General features: G+C 39.2%; 1 protein-coding gene across 1 annotated transcript in view; it reads left to right on the forward strand.

The window, feature by feature from the left end:
* Nucleotides 1-23,312, forward strand: part of FOCAD (focadhesin) — a 122,140-nt gene that overhangs the window by 36,194 nt on the left and 62,634 nt on the right. The window contains exons 12-16 of the mRNA XM_084304818.1: nucleotides 455-712; nucleotides 19,395-19,499; nucleotides 19,948-20,049; nucleotides 20,585-20,715; nucleotides 22,330-22,456. Of these exons, the coding sequence (XP_084160944.1) occupies nucleotides 455-712; nucleotides 19,395-19,499; nucleotides 19,948-20,049; nucleotides 20,585-20,715; nucleotides 22,330-22,456 (723 nt within the window). The remainder of the gene's footprint in view (nucleotides 1-454; nucleotides 713-19,394; nucleotides 19,500-19,947; nucleotides 20,050-20,584; nucleotides 20,716-22,329; nucleotides 22,457-23,312) is intronic.

A 23,312-nucleotide genomic window follows, 5' to 3' on the forward strand; every position in this document is an offset into this window, starting at 1 on the left:
TGTCAGCCAGAGATTGTGGTGTTTTATTGAGTGCTATAAAATGTAAGAGGATTTCCTTAAAATATGTAAATATTATTATTATAAGCCTATACTTTTGTGATGGACACGTCATGATCAGGAATGTAAGGTTTTTAGGCACTCCAATTTTATTATACACATTTTAGTGCATTTACCTACAGGAAAGATGGATGCCAAATAAAGGGGAATCTCCCAAGTGAAGAATTACCAATGCATTCAATCATCCTTAGTAGGAGAATTCACATAAAGGATTGTAAAGAAATGTATTGTGAATTATTCTTTACATTTATTGAGTTGAGATTCTCAAACAAAATACTTGCTTTGGATGACAGAATTGATTAAGTTATTGCTTGGTTGGTTGGTTGTTTTTTTTTGTTCTTTCTTTACCTTACCTGTTGGATTGAAAGTTTTGTTTCTGTGTTTCGCTGGTTTTCAGATGTCCTGCAAACTCCTTTTTCCAATAACCAGCTCTTACAGTTCATTGTACACCACCTGGAAGATTGTAGAGCTCATGAAAGAGAAGACTGCAGTTACTGGCTGGTTATCTTCAGTGAAATCACTGCTACCTATTACAACTCAAGTCCCTGCCCATGTTTTCCTCCTGCTGGCTTATCTATTGATACAAGAAAATGGAGACAGTCTTCGAAATGTGCTCCAGACTGCTACAGAAGTAGCCAAAGCTGATTGTTCTCAGGTAAAAACTTAATGTTATTGAATTTTGCTGCAGGGATAGGGCTTGATTCTGCAGCAGGAGAGGGACAAGGCTGCCACCACTTCTTGCCCTCAGGTCCAGCAAGTGGTGAGACTGAGTTTGTGTTCCCAGTAGGTACATGCACATGGAGCACGTGTACATCACATATCTGTGGCTGTATTTATATAATACAGAGATGCAAAGCACTCATGAACACAAAGAGCACCAGTGGCCTCATGCTGCTCCCCTTTTCAGCTGTGCAGGTTGAAGATCTGCTAGTGGGAATGTGTATATGTGTTCAGTACGGATCTCTGCAGCAGCAGGGCTCAGACACTGTGTGCATGCAGGTTGGCCTCTGGATCCCGGTCTCCCCATTTGCTGGCATCTGGACCTAAGAGCCCCTGAGGCCACAGCTCCGCTGCAGTTGTTGATACGGACTGCCCTCCACTGGACTCCCCTGTGGGGAGTGCCTTTAGAGATGCACACGTGAACATGTACACACTTGTATATGTACACAAACCCAAAGCTCACCAGAACTCCCCTGGTCCTTTTCGGGCTTTTCAAGATGAAAAATTTTGTGTGTCATGTACACACAAATACGTATGTATTATTTCTCTGTTTTGTAGTGTTTATCGGTTCTTCAGGCTTAGGAAAACAACTGGCTTATTTAGCAAAACTACCTAATTAGTATGAAAATACAACACACACAAAAAAAGTTGAAAAGAGGCTACTAAACCATTTCTGGCTTTTGTTGATTGCGTATTGCTGCTCCCTTTGTCCTTTTGTGGTTACTGGAGGACTGCCACTTCCATTATAATGTATGCAGTCATGCTTTTTAAAAATATCTCCATAGTCTGTACCATCCTTCCCTCCTTCAGTAGTGAATTCAAGCCAGATTTATGCAGTATGCTTATACTTTCTTGCCTATTTTAGAAAGATGAATGTAGATATCTGGCTTTTTAATGTAGATACAGTAATATGTAGCAGAAGAGTCATTGTGTATAAACAACAGTCTTAACTTATGAAATAGAAAAATGTGGGGAAGGGAAAAGTGTTGCTTCAAGTCTCAGATATGCTGTAGAGACAAGTTTGCTTCACTTTTAAAATTACTTTCTGTTTCAAATAGCTACCATAGTCTGTAGCACAAAAGTTGGGAAAAGATAAGGCTTATGGAGTGTGTGCTTGATGTCTTAGGGTACTGAATTCTACATTGCAGTCCAGGATGTGCTTGCTATTAAACATGTACTGAAACAGTATGTACCATTATACACTGCTCTGTGAGATAACTGTATTTCTCAAGCTGGAGCAGTTTTTAAACTTAGTGCCATCTCCATCTTTCGTGGGTTGCCCACTGTTAACTTTCTTAAATATGTCTGTTCAATTTTCTGTCAAATGCTCCTTTGTTTTGTTGTTTGCTTTTGTGGGTGTTTTCCATGTGCAGTAGATTGAAACAGATCTGGGAGCATGCGATTTCTTTAATTTTTTTCTCAGCTTGATTGAACTTGTATTTTGTAAACTTTATTGTATTTCTAGCATGGTATACAATCATATTCCTGTGTCATAGTTGATTTTTGTGGATATTAATTATATTTCAGAGTCACAGAATGCTTGAGGTTGGAAGGGATCTCTGGAGATGTAGTCCAATTTCCCTGTTCAAGCAGGGTTCCCTAGAGCACATTACCCCAGACTGTGTCCAGACAGCTTTGGAATATCTCCAGGGAAGGAAGCTCCACAGTGTCTCTGGGAAGCTGTTCAAGTGCTCAATGACCCTCACAGTAAAGAATTTTTTCCTTATGTTCAGACAGAACTACCTGTATTTCAGCTTGTGCTTGTTGCTTCTTGTCCTGTCACTGGGCACCACTGAGAAGAATCTGGCCCCATGTTCTTGACACCCTCCCTTCAGATACTTACCCATATTAGTCGGATCAACCTAAACCTTCTCTTCTTCAGGCAGAATCATCTGAAAAAGCCCTAGCCTATTCTCACATGAGAGATGTTCCAGTCCCTCAATTGTTTTAGTAGCCTGTCCTGGTTCCGGGTGGGGTAGTGTTGATTTTCCTCCTAGTAGCTGGTGCAATGCTGTGTTTTGGATTTAGGATGAGAATAATGCTGATAACACACCAATATTTTAGTTGCAGAGTAGTGTTTACAGTAAGTCAGGGACTTTTCAGCTTGTCATACCACCCTGCCAGTGAGGAGGCTGGGGGTGCACAAGGAGCTGAGAGGGGAGAGAACCAGGGCAGCTGGCCCAAAGTGCCAAAGGGCCATCCCATCCCATATGACATCATGTTGAACAATTAATATGGGGTGGCTGGACTGGTTGGAGGGAGCCACTGCTTGGGGATGGGCATCAGTCAGCAGGTGGTGTGCAGCTGCATTGTGCATCATTTACTTTCATCATTATTATCATTATTCATTATTATTATTTATGTCTCTTCCTCTTCTGTCCTATTAAACTGTTTTTATCCCAACCCATGGGATTTTACTTTTTTTTTTCCTCGTGATTCTTTCCCCCATCCCACTGGTGTGTGGGGTGGTGAGCAAATGGCTGTGTTGCTGAGCTGCCTGCTGGGTTACACCACAACATAGCCCTTTACTGGACTTGCTCCATGTCTCTCTACTTACATTTCTGGACCTAGTATTGACCCGTAGGGCACCCTGCTATCTACAGGCCTTAAACTAGCCCCTGTGCCTCTGATCAGAACCCTCTGAGACCTGCCATTCAGGCAGTTCTCAGGCCACCTCATGGTCCACTCATCCAGCATGCCGCTTTCTGAGCTTGCCTATGGGGATATCATAGGAGAGTGTCAAAAGCCTTGCTGAAGTCTGGGTAGACAACATCCATTACTTTACCCTCAGCTATCCAGTCCAGTTGTCCCATCATAGAAGACAATCATGTTAAGTATGATTTCCCTTTGGTGAATCTATGGTGGCTACTCCTGATCACCTTCTTGTCTTCCACATGCTTAAAGATTGTGGCGTAATGACCACTCGGACACCAGGATTTCTTTAAGGAACAATAACTTCAACTACTGTATTGAGGACAGCCTCCCTTCTTATACTGTTAGCTCTACAAGCAATACTTTCCCAGTAGCTATTCATTGGTTAACAACTTTGCCTGGCAACAGCAAGTATTTAGCCACTTACATGTCTTAACGGTTGGAGAAAGTTTGAGACAACACTGTGCCTCCTGAATCACCCTTCTTTGTTCCCTCTAACTCACGTTCTTTATGGCCTCACTAGCCTAATGTTATCACCAACCATGGGGATTGTTGACCCCCATGGCGATACTCCCATGGAAGATGGACTCCAAGTTTCAGGGACTGAGTGAGTCTGGCTGCCCTTTAGTTCCTTGGGTCCTTCTTCTTGCCCCTTATTGAAGACTAGGGTGACATTCATATTCTTCCAGTCCTCTGGCATCTCTCCGGACTGTCATGACCTTTCAAAGATGGTTGAGTGTCCCAGCAATGATGTTGTGGGCGCATCCCCTCGGGGCACATGGCCTTACTGGATGTCAAGTTTGCCTAAATGATCTCTAACCTCATTCTTTTCAACACAGGTTTATTTATTTATTTATTGGATTATATGTGAGAATATTGTGGTTTAACCCAACAGACAGGTAAGGACCACACAGGCATTCTCTCAGTATTCCCCCCACCCCCTACCCAGTGGGATTGGGAAGAGAATTGCAGGGGGGAAGGGAGGAAAGGTAAAAGCTTGTGGGTTGAGATAAAGACAGTTTAATAGGACAGAGAGGAAGGGAAAGATAATAATGAAAATAGTAAAAGAATATACCAAGCAAGTGATGCCCAATGGTATTGCTCACCACCTTCTGACTGATGCCCAGCCTGTCCCCACGCAGCCTCACCCACCCCCCACCCTCTGGCCAGCCACCCCAGTTTATTGTTCAGCATGACGTTATACAGTGTGGGACGCCCCTCTGGCCAGGCTGGGCCAGCTGTCCCCCCCAGCTCCTGGAGCACCCCCAGCCTTCTCGCTGGCAGGGCAGCACGAGTTGCTGGAAAGGCCTTGGCTCTGTGTGAGCACTGCTCTGCAGCAACTAAAACATCTATGTGTTATCAGCATTATTCTCATCCTAAACCCAAAACACAGCACCATACCAGCTACTAGGAGGAAAATTAACTCTATACAAGCTGTAACCAAGACAGAAGTGATTCTGACTTCTGTTTAGACACGTAGTAACAGATTAAAAATTCTGTTTCTTAGTCTGGAAAAAGTGGTGGACTTCTGCTGTGTAATTACTCATCAGGACTGTGAGCATTATGTAGGCATGGAAGAATGTGTAGAATGTGTTCGTTTACTCAAACTGTAAGATCATTGTTAGGGGGAAAGGAAATTATATTATTTACATCTTAACTAAAGTAACAAAAAGCTTTTGGATGCATTGTTCTACAGTGTAGTTAGGTTTCCAAGAAGTGGGTGACCTCCAAATATGTTTAACTCATGGCGTTTCTCACTACAGCTTGATGAAGTAGACTTTATCATTTGGAGGGAGAAATTTAAAAAGGAATGTTTAAGTGTCATTAAAAGGGTGTTTGATTGTGGTGTCTGTAGCTATAGTGACTCGCAGAAAGCAGACTCCACGATCAGTCAGATTGTACAGTAGGTGTGTTTATTCAATGCTGGGCAGCACAGGGGGTAGTTCCACCAAAGTCGTGCGCACCTGACGTGGCAACTTGCCTTGGTTATATGCAGTGAAGAGTTACATATGCATGAAGTTTCACAATACACCTATATATATGCATAACCTGTCCCCACTTCATATTAAAATTAGTTCCAAGGAATCATTTCCATAAAATCCTCCCATCCGCGCTTGCGCAGTGTATCCTGGTGGTGGTCGTCTGGAGGTCGTGGGGACGAAGATTGACTCTTCCTCGTCACCGCTAGTTGACCTCTTGTCTCTGTGCAGACTCAGTTGTTCCTTCGCTCTTGTCCATCTGCAGGACCACTTTCTGCCAGTTTCTTAAGATAGGCTCACACTCTTGCTAGGAAATTGACCTTGGTAAGGGGCCCAAGGCTTCTTGCTTTAGTTAATTTGCACAATGCACCATAGTTAGCAAAGACACTAAGTAGCATCCTAATTTAATGCCGTCAGTGCTCTGTCTCTACTTGATAAGATTCTCCTAACTCCCTCTCTCAATAGCACTGACTTTTCTTTTTGGTCTGGAAGGAAACAATGGATGTAGCATGTTGGCAACAGCTATAATAGTGAAGAGAAAATTGCAAACTGAACTGAAAAGTGCAACCAACTTAAATGTCTGTAACACAGCTGTTGCACACTTCAAACAACAAGTAGCCATCAATTAGACTGAAGAAAGTCTCTGGTCAATTTACTGTTGGAGTATATTAATGCCTGTTGTATGTGAATTAATTAGAGAAGTGTTGAACTTTGTTCATTTTATTGTATTTTGTAGTTCCTGTTTTGTCCTGTGCATGCTGCTGCTATTAAGCTAATGTTAGTAACGTAGCATTTCATTTTTGTGTATGTATAGTTGATTACAGAGTCAAAATAATAGTGTTTATACAAATCTTGAATCTCAGTGTTGATATTTATTTGACTTTTTAAGAACCACCTGCAAGGTTACACATTTTACAATTTTGAATTTACAATTCAAAATAAGAACGGGACCTAGTTCCCAGACTGTTTCTTCTGAAATATTTGTTCAGTGTCCTTGGTATACTCCTTGAATCACGTGTGGAAGAGCTGCTATGGGATGTTACAGATCTGGATTCAGTGGAAATGATGAGATACTGCAAGTTAGAAATGACTCCTCATAGCTAAGCACCTGGCAGAAATACACAAAATGAAGTAGTTATCTCTTTTGTGGATATTTCTTCCATTCTTTCTTTGTCTGTTTCACCATCTTTTCTTATTTTCTTATAAAGATTGCTATTTTCTTGCCCATAGATTAATTCTTTATATAAAGCTATGGATTTAAAATCCTTCTATTCTGTTGTACCTTTGTACCTCTTTTTTCCAGAGCTTGGCTAAACAACGTAAAACAGAGGATAACTAAAAAGTGTCTGAAAAAAAAAATCTGACTTGCCTGCATGCTTGCACAGCACTATTCTTAGAGCAAAAGATTTTCTCAGCTGTGGCAAGAGGCCATTTGAAGATGGTTTTGCTGCTCCAGGGAATGCTTGGTTTCCTTTTCATTTGTCACAGCTTTTTTTGCCACTCTGTTTAAACGAAAATATCAGTGCTGCGTGTTGTTAGTAAAACATACTGGATTGTAAGTGCTCGGTCTGTGGTAGGAAGAAATAAGCACTAAGAGTTCCTAAAAAAACGTTTTGTGCATTACAGAATTGTAGAATGGTTGAGGTTGGAATGGACCAATGCAGGTCGTCTGGCCCAACTCCTCTGCTCAAGCACAGGCACTTAGAGGAGTAAGCTCAGGGCTATGTCCAGATGTCTTTTGAATATGTCAAAGGATAGAGACTCCACAACCTCTCTCGGTAACATCTGCTGGTGCTCAGTCTGCTTCGCAGTGAAAAATGCTTCTTGATATTTAGATAGAATCTCCTGTGTTTCAGTTTTTGTCACTCCTCTCAGCCACTCCTCATAAAAGAGGTCTTCCCTTAATCACGTTGGACTCTTTCCAGTATGTCTAGGTCTCTCTTGTGCTGGGGGCTCCAGTACTGTACTGGACACAGTCCTTCAGGTGTGGCCTCACCAGTGCTCAGTAGAGGGCAAGGATCACCTCTCTTGACCTGCTGGCCATACTTTGCCTGATGTAGCCAAAAATACCATTAGGTATCTCTGCGGTGGGGGTGCTGTGCTGGTTCATGCTGGACTTGGAGTCCACCAGGACTCCAGGGTCCTTTTCTGCAGAGCTGCTTTGCACCTGGCTGGCCCCCAGCATGTCCTGGTGCCTTGGGTTTCTCCTCAGGTGCAGGACTTTACTCTTCTTGTTGAACTCCCTGAGGTTCCTGTCAGACCCCTTCTCCAGCTTGCCCATGTTCCTCTGGATGGCAGCACAACCCTCTGGTGCATCAGCCACTCCTCTCTGTTTAGTGTCACCTGCAGACTTGCTGCAGGTGCACTCAGACCCATCATCCAGTCTGTTAAGATGTTGAACGGGACTGGACCCTGTATTGAGCCCTGGGGTACAATGCTAGGTACTGACCTCCCAGCTAGATTTGATTCTCCTGATCACCAGCCTCTGAGATTTTCGATCCACCTCACTGCTCATCCAGCCCATCCACCAACAACCTGACTGTGGGGATCTTACAGAGGGTAGTGTCCAAGGAGGTGTGCCATACTGAAGTCCAGGAAGACCATATCCACTGATCTTCCCTCATCCATTCCAGGCATTGCTAACAGGTTTCTGTTATGAGTGTTTCACATATGAGTGTAGTGTTCAGAGGCCTGGCGTTTTGGGTTACGTGAGGTATAATGGACTTCAGGGACATTGCCAGTTAAGACTTATTTGACCAACATTAGTTGTGGCCTGCCTTATCTTATGCTATTTTAGCCCTTATTAAAAGGTAGCTTACTGTGCTGGTTACAAGCTTGTGGTGCATGAAATATTGACAATATTGTTTAAGTGCAAGTTGGAAATGTGGCAGAATAAAAGGATACAATTTCTCATGTCTCACCTCCAGGAAAAATGAAAGGAATCTTTTAATGAGCAAGCAGGTTAGGAATAAGATTGTATTGCTGGAAGATGACACTTCAATTTCTTACATGCTGCTTAAAAACGTGTTTGATGGGAAAGAGGTGAAGCTAATCAATGCCAAGGTGAAGACTGTAAAACTTGCAGGTAATGAAAAATTGAGGTATGACCATGGCAGTGTGATCCTAAGGCAGCAGTCAGAAATCACTGTATCAGATGCATATTCTTTTGTAACTGCATGAGACTCTTTTTGGGGGGAGAGAATGCAAAGCTTAAGGTAGCTTATTGGTGCTTTATTGGCATAACTTTTTTAGCAAGGTAGTTTTTAGAACTTCATTTCCATGCTTTCATTCGGAAGCACGTAGTTTTATTCAAGGGGCAGGAGCAGGCAAAGTGAATTGCACTTGTAAAAGCACCGCAGTGCTTGTGGAGAGCAACCCGTGTCTCATCTTTAATGTAGTTTCTTCTTGCAAATCTCTTTCTGTAATCATTCAGAACTAGTATGAGCAGCACACCCCAACTGTGGCTGTTTTGCCATGTCTGCTAAATACTCTATAAGCAGGAATACAGGCTCTGGGCCTGGTAAATGAGTTGATTATTGTCAAGCAGAAGGGTGGGCAAGTCTGGCTGCATGTTCGAACACCTGCAGTAGACATATGTCTGTCCTATTCTGAGAAACTTTTCTTCGTTTCTGATCCTAAGTGCTGTTCGTAAGCCAGTTTTCTTCTTGTGACTGGCTGACTATGTGAAGACCATCAAGGTAGCTCAGGCTTTTTACTTTGGTTTTCCTGTTCTTGTCTTCACACCATCTCAAACTTGGCTTGCTGCAGTAGGTCTTCAAGTTCTGTGATGAGTCAGTAACCTACTGAAGACACTGAAAGAGTAAAGGCATAATGCTTTGGTTATTAACAATTTGATGTAGTTGTTCAGCGTGTAATTTGACAGCGATTAAAAGAAACACTAACCTGCTGAAAAAACATGACAGAAGTAATATGACACCTGGGCAGCATGGCCTGAGCTGCGGCTGTTGGGAATGATTCTGCTCTGAATTTCACTGCAGCAATACAGGATAGCACAACTGACTGGAAATTAACAGTTTGAGACCAATGCAAATGCAAGTCAGCAGAGCTGCAGAAGCTTTTGACAGGTATAGGGAACAGGATTAAAAGTTGTTGTATAGCAAGATGTTAGTGAATTTATTTACTTTGTCATGTTCTGCTGATTTAAGGCTAAGTTTTTGTGGACCAATATAATAAATAAGATTGATTGATGAATACAGCCTCTTGAGCTAATGATGGCTGTCTGTCTACATCAAAACTAAGAAGCCTTTCATTCTGGTAAGAAAGTCCTTCATTGGGAAAAACAGCTTCTGCCCAGATACAGTTTCAGCTTTCCCTTACAATTGCATCATATTTTTTTGTTTACCTAATGATCAGTAGAACTCCATGTGAATTAGAAATTGTTGTTTAAAATGCAAAACACAAGCCCAAAACTGTTGATCACCTCTAACTGGGGAATATTTAACTTGCTAATAGGGACTACAAATGGTGAAGTTTTAGTCTTTTAAATTACTCTGGATTTTAAAATACTTTGCTGCAAAATATGCAAAGTATTCAGATGTCTTCTTAATAGTATCACATAAAGCAATCAGTATAATTAGTATTATAGCTGCTGTTTGGATGGGTAATGTTTTGGAAATTCGGAGTGAGAAGAATAGTGTGTTTGGGTTGATGTTTCCCTTCTCAGTCCTTACTACAGCCAAGGAGACTTGCATATTCCACTGTTAGCACTATCTAATGTGTTACTGCCTACTAAATAATATTCTTTATTCTGAAAGATCTTAATGCTTTTAAGACTGGGACTTACTGCCTAGCTTAGTTGAACTTGGGATCTCCTGGCACTTGTCATGCCTCTGACAAGTTATTTTAGTTCTGAGTCTACTTAATGGCTCCACAGAGATTACAGTGCAGTACAGCAGTGCAATGAAAGGTTATCACGTTGTTTATTGTAGGTGCAGTGCTCTCTCTAAGGCATGAACAATTATCTAGGGCTTGGCTTTCTCTTGGAGTTAAAGTATATGGGGGAGAAAGCAGTGGAACTCACATATGGGAGGAATAACTGATTACTTTGATAGTCGGTTAAAAGAAAAAGTCAAGAAAGTAAACTTGGGCTGACAGACCTCACAGTTTAGTATTGCAAAAGGTAAATAAAATGTCCACAGGGCAAAATGAGAAAGTGTGAGCTTTGCAGACAAACCATGGACTACCTCCTGTACTACAGCAGAGTATGTGAAATTGCTAAGGCATGCTGCTGGTGAAGTTCTGTTATTTTGTGGTTCAGACAATTAGTGCTGATAGTTGTGAATACTGAATAGAAAGGCTACAAGTGACTGCAATGCAAAATCTGAGTTGAAGAATTGTGTTTCCAGAGAAAACAGGGTCAGAAACAGGAAATGCACTTCTAGAACGTTACCCTTTATATACTTTTCACATTTACTACAGCTCTACAAGTCAGGTTCACAAACAAGATCTCCATTGCCACACAGAATATTGTTCTTATGAAGAGCCCATAGTCGCTGGGATAAATTAATGGAGCATTTCAAAAGCTGTGCTAGGTTTAAAAATAATTAGTATAACTGGTTTGGCAGGCATTTTTCTAGATTTGTTTATTATTTTTTCCCTTATCCTTTGCATGGAGTCCTTTCCAGAGGACTTCAGTGTATGTACAGTGTGTTATGTCCTTCACCACTTAATAAAAGCTTGAAAACCTTGTGTTCTGTGATGAGCAATTATATTAGATCCATTTTTAGCTGATGCATTTTGGAGTAATGATCTGAAACATTGTCCAAGAAAGTCCAGAAATCTTTTTAAAAGGCTGATGTATGAAGAGTACTGTGTGGGCTTTTAGGCTGCCTTAAATCAAATGACTGCAGAAGCTGCACTGACACATGCTGTTCATTAAAGACTTAATATAGTCCTTCTAATCGGATGAATTTTCTTGTTGTGCAAAAACTGTTATTACACTCTGTGTGAAACCGGCCATGCTGCAGGAGAAGAAATTAAATCGTCTGACTGAGAGGTCATTGGTGAATAGTAGCAAGAGATCTATTACCATTATTAGAGGATTATGAGGCTCTAGAGGACATCCATTCTTTTACAGTTTTTCAACGGCTGGAATGAATACTTCAGAGAACTACATCCAAAGATGCATTATTTCATGATCTTTAGGAGTGAGAGTGGAAGAAAAAGGCAAAATACTTTTTTATTCAGGAGACCGGGTTTAAGAATCTGTTGAAATAGATTTGGCTTGCTCAAGTCATGCCTGATGGTGTTGTTCCACATCTCATTATGTGAACTTTGGGAGTAGCTGTTGGGGAATGATCTTATTGTAGTCTGATCTTTTGGACAGTTTCTTTGTGGTTGAAGTTTATTGGTTAAGATCATAATGGAGTATGTGTAATTTCTGAAAACCTTGCTTATGTTCTCTTAAAAAGTGCTTGAGTTTTTTGAGATCAGTTTATTTTGCAGCCTTTATAAACAGAATTTTATTTACAGTTGTGCACTGAAGTGAAGGAACCAGTTCTCAGATGTGTGTACTGTTCAATATTTTTGTTTTGCTCAGTGGAGCAAGAAGTGCCAGAGTGCTGAACACCGTTGAAAACCTGGTCACTGGAACCACTGAAAAACTGTTTCACTATCTCTTGCCTAATTGAAAAACAAGGTTATTCCTATCTCATCTCCAAAGTTCAGCCCTGTGTTTCCTAGAAGTAAAACCAGGAACACATTGCAGTGGCGGACCCTTTTCAGTGGTGCTTGGTGACAAGAGGCAACAGGCACAAACTGAAGCACAGGAGGTTCTGGCTGAATTATGAGGGGGCACTTCCTTACTTTGAGGGTGGCAGAGCACTGGCACAGGTTGCCCAGAGAGGCTGTGGAGTCTCCTCTGGAGATATTCAAAACCTGCCTGGATGCCATCCTGCACAATGTGCTCTAGGTGATCCTGCTCAGCAGGGGGGTTGGACCAGAAGATCTTTAGAGGTCCCTTCCAGCCTCAGCCGTTCTGTGATTCTGTGACATTTTGTGTATTTTTGGTTGGCTCTTTGAGGTGGGGAAGGGGACTGGAGCGATCTCTTAATGTTAAAATTGACCCAAAAGAAACATCTGAAATAGATATTCAAGCAAAGAGTGTGTGGCCTAAATCAAGTAAAGTGATACCCTACATTTAGTAGTTAACATGGGGACCGCATTACTAATACGTATTTGTATTACATTGTTTGAAATGAGTTGTTCCTTTTGGTCACAGCATTTACTATTTTCAGTCTTTTACTTTGTTTATTTTATTGTTTTTATTTTGTTTTGGAACAAGAAACAATTTCCCTTCCATTAGGTGTACGGAAATGTGAACAGAAGAGAAGAATCATCGTCCTTCCCAACTGGCCTCCCATAGCTTGTGTTTTTGAAGATGAAAAATTGTCCTGTAGCTTAAAAAAAAAAAAAAAAAAAAAAGTCCCGTTAATAAATAGGAACATTTTGTCTGACATAGAATCACAGAATCGCAGAATTTCTAGGTTGGAAGAGACCTCAAGATCAACAAGTCCAACCTCTGACCTAACGCTAACAGTCCCCACTAAACCATATCCCTAAGCTCTACATCTAAACGTCTTTTAAAGACCTCCAGGGATGCTGACTCCACCACTTCCCTGGGCAGCCTGTTCCAGTGCCTAACAACCCTTTCGGTAAAGAAGTTCTTCCTAACATCCAACCTAAAACTCCCCTGGCACAACTTTAGCCCATTCGCCCTCGTCCTGTCACCAGGCACGTGGGAGAACAGACCAACCCCCACCTCGCTACAGCCTCCTTTGAGGTACCTAAAAAGAGCGATAAGGTCGCCCCTGAGCCTCCTCTTCTCCAGGCTGAACAAGCCCAGCTCCCTCAGCCGCTCCTCGTAGGACTTGTTCTCCAGGCCCCTCACCAGCTTCGTCGCCCTTCTCTGCACCCGCTCAAGCACCTCGATGTCCTTCTTGTAGCGAGGGGCCCAAAACTGAACACAGTACTCGAGGTGCGGCCAAATGTTTAATCTTACTTGTTTAATCTTACTTGATACGAGTCAAGTAAAGGGCTGTTGGCATACCTGCACATAATTTTTGAGGTGCAAATCATTGCTAATAACAAAATCCAGAGTTTTGAAACCTTTTGTCAGATTGATAATGAGAGGCTTGACCTTACTTATGTCCACATCTTCCAGGAGAGTGTGGGATGGAGGAGGCACTTCTGCTGGGCAGTGTGCCTCTCCACCTTTGGAGCTGCTTTCTATGTGCTGAGCTGATGCCGACTTTTTGGAGTGTTAAGCCTTTGATTTAGCATAGATATAATACAGAGATTAGTCCCAGTATTATTTGTGCATTACCTGAGTGAGAGAGGAGCAGTTTGCTGGCCAGGAACATTTTGTTTTTCTCCTGATCTTGTAGCTTGAATGTAAATTTCCAAACAGGTACATTTAAAGGACAATCCCTTTAAGGAAATAATTAACTGTCCTTATAGTTGCAAGTGCTTAATAATTCCTTGAGAATTTGGTGTGTTGAACTTAGGGTAGAATAAACTTCGTAACTAGAAAGTTAATGTGAACACAGGACTTGGAATGAATTTGCCCTCACAGCTGAGGAAAGTTAGGCCTGGTCATACTGATTTTAAAGGATTTGAATGCTTTTATAACTAAAAATTAATAATAATGTTTCTTTTGAATGTCATTTATTTTGCATGTCATTCAGTCTGATTGTCATTTGCATAGTCCATTGCTGCTGCAATGGAAAAAAAAAGTGCAGAAAATAGTCTATTGATTAGAAAGCTAGCTTTAGACCCAATGGAGTAGTGTAAGACCCTGTCAGTCAGCAGAAGATGGGAGAGATCCATAGGAAGTAGCTTAGGTAAGAAAGTTGAGCATTATGAAGACCCATCTGACATCTCTCTTACTGATACAGCTTTTCTGTGCACCACCACAAACCAATGACAGCATTAATCAGGGATGGGTATGGTTTGAAGAAGTAACAAAACCCTCTTATCCTCAGAGTTGAGTGTATTCCTGCTGCATGCCAGATGTTTTGGATAATGTTAATAGAAGACTTTTCTTCCCTGTTAACACATTGTGCAGTTGTATGGAAGACTGTCTATCTCAGTGAAAGAGCATACAGTGATCTAACTGATGACTTCTGGGCTTATAATCGTTAATGTTAGTGTTCCACCCGGAGATACGGAATGACCATTGTATGTTTATCACCAAGATTTTACCTCAGATTACTTATAAGATACAGATAACAGTAAACCAGTGGTTGATTTATTTTTTTCTTAACATTCAAGTTACAACAGGTGCCCAGAAATAAACCTACTTACATCTACCAGAGTTCCTACCCTCAAGTTTTTTGTTTGTTTGTTTGTTTGTTTTATTCTTCTTTTATTATTTGGTTTCTCTGCAAAACTTCCATTTCCTAAAATTTGACTTAGCCAAAACATGCTCTTGATTTGAAGATGTTAAGTCTTTGATTCTCAGGTCTTACTTTGTGTTCTATTTAATTTAATCAGTTTTAATTATCTTCCTGTGTAGTAATGAACATCCTTGTCTTTTAGGCATTGCTTTTATCCTTTTGGCATGGGTCAAGTGCAGAACACAACAGTGTTGTGCATAGGTTAGGCTAAACAAATAATTGGTTTGGAAGTGGGAAGAGAAATCAATGAATTAAATTTCATGTTTTGAAAGAAGTTTTTATTTTCTATTTTTCAATGTCAACACAGATGTTGTTACTGGATTTTGAGTGGGCCTAGAATTAATTAATTAAATTTAATTAAATCCTGTCATTTGCAGATGGGCTTGGAGCTACTTACTTCTCCCACTTGCTGTTGTACTTCAAAGAACATTGTAATAACAAAAAATACTTAATTTGGTGGAGGATTAATAAAACATTATGACATGACAGTCTTGAAAGTATGACAAGGCATTTCAAAGACATTTAAGCTAGGAGGAATATTCTGATTAAGGCACATGGTAGGAGCATAAATTCAGGGTAGCCACCAGAGACTGGGGGAGAAGAATCCCAGCTGCTAACTGTGTCTGAAACAGCAGCTGAGCTATGCTGAGAACACTACAGAAGGAAAAGAAAACAGACTTGCTATACACAGAGAAAAAAAAAAAGTAGTTTCGAGAATTTTGGAGGAGGTAAAGACTAAGTCCTCAGTTCTCTTCTACAGGTTACATTAAAACCTTATTCCAAGGTGATGCTATGAGATGAATTTTGCAAGGAGTCACTCCTTTGAATTCTGTGGTGTATACCTATGTGTTAGGTCTGAAAGCAGTGTGAGGTTTAGATTTGTTGTCATATGAGAAAAAATAAGAGAACATCAAAGAACCATAAGTTATGTTGCTTCACAGGGATGTATGTTATGCTTAGAAGTATGTCACTTCTTGTTTTACCTTCACCCTTTTGTGTATTACTCTATTCTGAATGAGTTAGTTTTTTGAGAAAAGCAGACTGATTTCAGAGCAACTTGCAGAGAGTTGGCAGCTGTTCTGGTGAAAATCAGATGTAAAGTCACGTTATCAGAAGGAATAATACCTATCTCATCCGCTGTCTTGAATTGTCATGAAAATGGTGTTACTTTATACTGTTAATGGAAGTGTAGAAGTAAATTTATCTCTGTCTACAACTGTCTTAGGCTATTGAGGCTGCTGAGACAAGGTTATTAGGTCATCCAAGGAGAATATTGGTTAAGAAGTCTGGTTGGGAATGTTCATGTTGGGACAGACTACTGAAGAATTAAGATATAAAACCACATGTTGTGGGTGACAGTGTTTCTTGTGGCCCATCTGTTTGACCTCTCACTATAAAGTAATAGTAATGTTTATTATAGATCTAGGTTTCAGGCAGAGGAAGCAAAACCAAAAAAAAAATACTAAATACAAGTCCAGAGAGATGCTTCAGATGAAAAGCGAAATTTGTCACTTATAGCTCTGCAAATTCAGATATGCTATTCTCTATCACCACTACATTGTATATTGATATGTACTAGAAGATATGCAGGGGCAAGTAAACAAGTAATTTCCACTTAATTATGTCTGAAATTCCTAAAATTAATTGATGTATTTTGAAATACATTGGGTTTTGGTCTGCTGTTTCCATAAATCTATCAGGTCTTGTCATGTTTAAGACGAAAGTTTAATTAACCCATTTGTAATTTACATTTCCTGTGTATAAGAATCTTTAATCCTTTTAAAGGAAGAACACTTGCTCCTACAGCTTTTATTTAGAAAACTAGTCATTATATGTCTATAATTGGAGAACTGAATGTTGTCTCTTTGCATATAAAGCACAAATAATAATTCAGTTTTAGCTCAACAAATTCTGCCCTCATCTGTATCTCTGCTGCTACCTTATTTCTATTTTGCTCTTTTTCAGACATTGTTTTTATGTGAAAGATACAAACCTCAAAAATCTAATTTCTTCAAAAAGCTGTAAAACTGCCCCGCTTGCCTTCAGTCCAAAAGAGGTCTGAAAGAAAAGCAGGGTCGGGTGAGGGGAGACAGGTACTACCTATGAGGATGCTTTCAGTTTGGAATAAATGGGAGAAAAAGCAAGGCACCGTTAAGCTTTTACTGAAAATGCTCCTGGGTATGGAAGTTTGCAGAAAATGAATACTACCGTAAATTCTCAGCTACCTCTATTGACTTTTTGCTTTGAAAACTTAACAGTAGAGCCACTCTCCTGTCTAGGCAGGTGATGGCTGCTTCTACAAAAGGTAAACAACAACCTTGGGAAATGGGGGGGACAGGCTAGTCCCTTAGTCAAAAATGTCAGGAGATCTTGGGGTAAATAAAGGAATTCATTTTATTTAGAAATGCCAAGCGGTACTTGTAAAACTGAATAAATAATGTACTGTAGTTAATTTCTTATGAATTAACTATAGATTCCAGAACAAAACTTTTACATTTCTGGAAGTACAGATTTGAATTGCTCGATTATAAAAATAGTGCTGTCTTGAAGGACAAATGGCAATTTTTGGTCTGTACTTCAGAATTAATAATTGCAGATGGAAGGATGCGAAGTCCCTGAGCTCTTGGATTTCAGTTTATTATTCTTGCTCTATCAGAAGTTTAGTGACTTCCATGGACTGAGATGGGCCTTTGTACAGTGAAAAGTTTTATCTTCCGAAAATATCTGCTTGTGTAAAAATGCATGTTGAGAAAATGCTGTAGTGGAATTTTCCATTAATGCGATTTGTTTGTTTGTTTGTTTTGACCTACAGTATGTATAAACGACTTATATACATATAGGGGCAGTTTCGCCAGGAAAAAAAATGAGATTTAAGATCACTGAATTATAGACTGGATTGAAAATGGGATCCGGTCCCTTAAAGACTGGATTTGGCAGTTGCTTAGTCTTTCAGTTCAGCCCTGTACGTGTGGTGTTTCATACACATTTATTCTCCTGCTTTGGACTTCCTGAATTTTCTAAAGTTACGGTACTTAAAGTTACAGGGGAAAGTAAGGCTTGGAATAAATAAGCCCCACTCTAGAGGAAAGGCTTGGGATTAGTAAGCCCCACTCCAGAGGTAAACAACAAAAGTGAAATGGAGAACTCTATACATCGTTTATCATTTAAGGAAAAGTTATGAAAGCTGAAAGAATTAAAAATAACTGTGTGTGTTTGTTATTGCTAAATATCAAATTTCCTACTTGGCTTTTGTGCTTTTGAGAATGACATTATGTTTTGATACAAGTTTTATCTGTGGAAGTTTAACTGATGTGATTAAGTGAAAATGGTTACTATTGTATAGAGGCAGAGTGTGAATAAGTGCTGTGTAATTGCTTTTAAGCATCCATGGAATCAAGTGGGGGAAAAAAAAACAAGCCCATCATGAGTAGATTTAATTTTACATTAGAATCTTCACACGGAAAACAAAGCAAACATAACCACAAGGCTTGTGGAATTTTTTGTGCAGGTCTGAAAGTACAGAAAACAGGTATAAATTAAAAGGGTTAAAAAAAAAGCCACTTTTCACTTCAGGGAAAGCTCTGTGACAATCTTCTACCATATATTAGGAAAATGGAGTAAATTACATTGAATTATGATATGTTCGAGGGTTATGATAGTAGCATCATCAGAATTCCTTTGTAATGACAGAAGTCACTTGAAATAATTTTTTCAGTGATCTATTATGCTTGTTACTATACCATTTTCACTTAAGGTTCCTTTCAGTATGCCTGTTAAGGAAGTCTCAAGTAAAAATGACTGTATTATGGAAATTGGAGAGGAAATGTTGAACTTCTTGCTATTAATGCTCTTATGTTCAAGGAGTGGAGGACATATGAATAGCTGTAAATATGCAATTTTAAGTAGCTGAATCTTACTCTGTATTTTAATTCCCCACATGGAAGGAATTCTTAATAGACTGGTATGTTTGAAGAATCATTACACTTCAGAAGGAGACCATTGGTGTCACCACAATATACATGGTAACAAAACCTGCAGCATTTGCATTTGGTTGTGATGTGGTATGTTTAAATAATACTGTCCAGTCATTAAAGGATTTCTTTAAAAAATGACACGTGAAGAGGATCTATGTCAGTGATTAATGAGTTAGAGCTTATGGATATTACTAATCTCCAAAATGAGGCCAATTAATACCTGCTGATTATGAGAGCCTTTAAAAATATCCTCTAGGATCTGTTGATGAACATACCGAATTCATAATTGCATTCATTTTTACCTGATTTTCTTGCCACAGAGGGCCAGTTGTCAGTATTCTTGCCTACTGCAGTCGTTACAGCTGAACATGCATATCAAGGTGCTTCCAAGATGATAACATATTAAGAAGAAATAACTTGAAAGACCAATAAAATTACCAACTTTGAAGTTTTCCTTTCGTTTTTCTGTTGGCAGAAAAAGTAATGTGAAAATACAGGAGTTTCTAGTATGTACTCACAAAATCTATATTGTGTATGTAAGACACAATATCAAAAACCTAGTTTTGAGGTTGTTTTCTGCTTTTGTTTTATTTTAGGTCCCAAATCTGATCCCAGTTCTGATATTTAAATTGGGAAGACCTTTGGAGCCTGCACTTTACAGGGATATATTGTATACGTTGCCTGCACTGGGTGTACACAAGGTCAGAATGAAAAATTGTTAGGAAAATAAGAACTGTATCAATAAGCCAGTCATCTATTTACAAAGGAATGAGTTTTTTAGACTGAGAAATCCTCAGTTTGGTTAAAATAATTGATTTGTAAGCCTCAGCATAACTTTCTAATATTTTGGATAGGGCATGATATTTGTGTTAAACGGTGAAATGTATGTGTTTTATTGTCTGTAGTATATCATTATTATTTTGAAATACCCTAAAAATGTGCTCTTGGTTTCATTGCACACTGAGGGTTTTTTTGTTTGTTTGTTTATTTTTCTCCTCTGGAAAACAACTTCCAGCTTCTTTCTGACATTGTGGTTGGACAGTTACATAAGTATACCTATACTTGGTTCTAACAATTTGTAAATTTGTCCTTGTCCTTGGACATAAAAAAAAAAATAAGTGACCTCTGGTTAAAAATAATCTCTTTCAGGTTTGCGTAGCTCAGATTCTACGTACCATACACATGCTGGGTAGCACACCGAAGCTTCGAGCTGTTACTTTGCGGATGATGACCGCTTTATGGGAAAGACAGGTTAGGAAATTCTTGTAACATTACTAAGACACGTGTAACTGTAAATTGTAAATTTAATACCTCTAGCCAGGGAAGGGAATTCATTTTGATGCATAGCTTACGCTAATGTGTCATTATCAGCACTATAAAGTAAATGGTGGAAGTGGTGCCTTTATTGATTATGTTTCAGTGAAAAATTTCAATAGTGTATCATTCAGGAAATCTGCTTTTCATTTCAGTGGGTCTCAGAGTGGAAAACCTTTTTTTTTTTTTTCCTTGAGAAATAGCTTTCTGTTTTGCATCACATGCAGTTGGAACAAGACCTTAATAAAAAGGCAATAGCTTGCTTGCCTGTGTATGAAGTAGCAATAGAGATTTGGTCTGTAAAGGCCAGTCAGATCTCATGGCAGCATTAGACTTCAATGGCGAAGAAAAGGAAATTATGATATGCAATAATTAAAAGGAATTAAAAGTCATGTAAAAGTGCTACCAATCAAAAATCTTGCCATCAAGTTTAGAAGGTGCGATAATGATTTTAAAATTAATTTTTTTCTAGGATCGAATTTACCCAGAATTACAGAAGTTCTTGGCAACATCTGATGTGCCTTCTTTGGCTGTTGACAAAGATGCTCAGTGGGAAAAGCTGATTGCTAAAGCAGCCTGCATAAGAGATATCTGTAGGCAGAGGTAAGTAGAAGAATTAGTTACTAATCTTTGTTATCTGTCTTTGAAAGGAAAAACAAGTTTTTTTTGGAGAAGGTGCCTAATTAATTCTAGCTAGTTTGTTATATTAATTATGGATAATATTTTTCTAGCTGGGTGAGACACTGACTCAGTCATTGAAAATCACGGTAGCTAGTAAGTTTTGGATTTTATAATAAGTAACTGAAAAAACATATAAATAATTTTAAAATTAACAGTAAATGTCATCCTGAAACAAAACAAGTGTCCCATACTGATCCAGAACAGAAAATTGAAGCATGCCAACTGCAAATTATAAAAAGAGTAATGAACTATTGGAAGAAACAGCTAAGACTTTTGATCTATTCAAAGAAAGACTGTGTGCTTTTCTGAAAAGTAATTTTTTGTCACATGCAAATTGGTGGTCTTTATGTAGAACTAATAATACTGGCTGCAGAACACAGTTTAACAAATCTGTCTGGATGGTATTTTGATCCTTTCCAGTTGTCACAATCCATGAATGTTGGTATTTAGTAATAATTTACAGTTTTTGTAAAGATTATTTTTAAACACATTATCAATTACTTCTGGTTTTATGTGCATTATACCATCTCTTTGGTTTGTCACTTACCTTTTGGGTTCTATTTTTCACTTTCTTCTAACAGAAAGCTGAAATGAGTCAAAATAAAGATGGAGTTTTAATATTTAATTTTATCAAACGTTTTCCCAAAAATAGTTTAAAAAAAAAAAAAAAAGTGAACATCGAGAGAGGAATTTAAATGCAGCTGGAGTGTTTTCTTTGACAAGTAAATGCTGTAATTAACGTTCAGGTATAAAGCACTGTTCATAGTGCAGTTAGAAATTACTTGGAAGAAAGTGCGAGCAATTAGAGAGAGCCTGAATGTTCTATGCATATAAAGCACCTCAGCAGATGGTATTTACTCAAAGTTCTTACAGAAAAGGTGAGAGGATCTACCAAATCAGTAGTTGAAGGTTTTTTGTCTGTTGTTTGTTTGTTTGTTTTTTGTTTTTTACCCTGAGAGACTGAATGGATACTAAAAGACTGGAAACAAACAAGTAGCCCGTGAAGTCATTGAAGGAGAGAGACCAAAGAAATAGCTGAAGCAGAAATGTATTTGAAAAGAAAGTTCCTAGCTGATGTAAGGATGATTTATCAGGCCAAACAAAGTCTTTTGTTGCCAGAATCTGCAACGATACACAGCAGTGAGTGCCTATAGAGGACTACAAGAAAGAAGCAGAGGGTAGTGTCCTTAATAGCACACAGTAGATTTTCTTTCTTGGCAACTTCTTGATGGTATAATATTTTCAAATAAATCCTTGGAAAAAGAGTTCTGTAACTTAACTATTTGGTGATTTATTTATTTATTTTTTTTATTTCAAACTTGATATTTCCTGATATACTTCTGTCTGACGTTTAGAGCTCTCTACCACTTCCTCCCTTGTATTTTTTCTTCCTCTCAGTTTTGATCTATTTTAGTAGTTACTTCTGGAGAACCAATACTTAATGATTTTTTGTATATCCAGTAGAATTTGTGTGTATGCGTGAATACTGTCCTATTATCTTCATGGTTTTTTTTGTTTGTTTGTTTTTTCCTTTAGGCCATACCAGCATGGAGCAGACATGTTGGCTGCTATTTCCCAGGTATTAAATGAGTGCACAAAGCCTGATCAAGCTTCACCTGCTGCTATAGTATTACAGGGTCTTCAGGCACTTTGTGAGGCTGAGGTAAGGTTAAATTGCCTTGTCACTGTGTTTCATGTTTTGCTTGCAAACATTTTTTTTTCCCCTAGCAGACTTTATTTTTTGAGTGCATTCAATTCTAACAGATTTTTTCTTCTGGTGAATAGAATTTCTTTCTTCCAGCATTAATTAACTGTTCCTGAGAGACCATACTGTGACTTTTCACTGCAGCAGGTCAGTCCTCTGTGCTTGATTTAGAATTGAAGTCAGCATCACAGTTTGTGTCAAAAACACCTTTTCATGCATTTTTTCCTTCAGCTATGAAAGGAACAGCTGTCTGGCACATAATTCTGATTGGCTGAAAAGTATGTAAATCATCTTGTTTGTCTTATCTTCTTCCTGGACTACCCTTCTGACTCTTATTCACATAGCTTACCTAGTAGGGGAAGGAATCACTTGTAATGGGGAGGCTCCTGTTTTCATGTAATGCATTCATTAGTGATGATAAGGACAGATGAGCATTGGAACATGCTGCTGTCTCTGTTCTTGGAGGTTTTTGAGTTGCATTTGGATAAAACCTTGAGCAACGGGGCCTGATCTCATACTGACCCTGCTTCAAGCAGGAGATTGGACTAGAAACCTCCTTTCCAACCCAAATTGTCCTGTGGTTCTGTGAACCCCAGAGTTAGGATCTAAGACCCCTTGTTTTCAGTGACATCCCAGACGTGGGAATGCAGACGTGCTTAGAATCACCCTCTGGATACATTGTAGACTGTGCAGGCTGTCTGAGTTAGGGGACTAATGATAGCCTGCAGGAATATGTGATTACCCATTCACTGCCAAACAGCAATTTTAAGTTTATCCGCTTCCTGACTCTTAGTGCAGTGTTTACCGCATTGAA

The sequence above is a fragment of the Netta rufina genome (genome assembly GCF_964035555.1).
Source record: "Netta rufina genome assembly, chromosome: Z".
In the NCBI taxonomy this organism is placed as follows: Eukaryota; Metazoa; Chordata; class Aves; order Anseriformes; family Anatidae; genus Netta; species Netta rufina.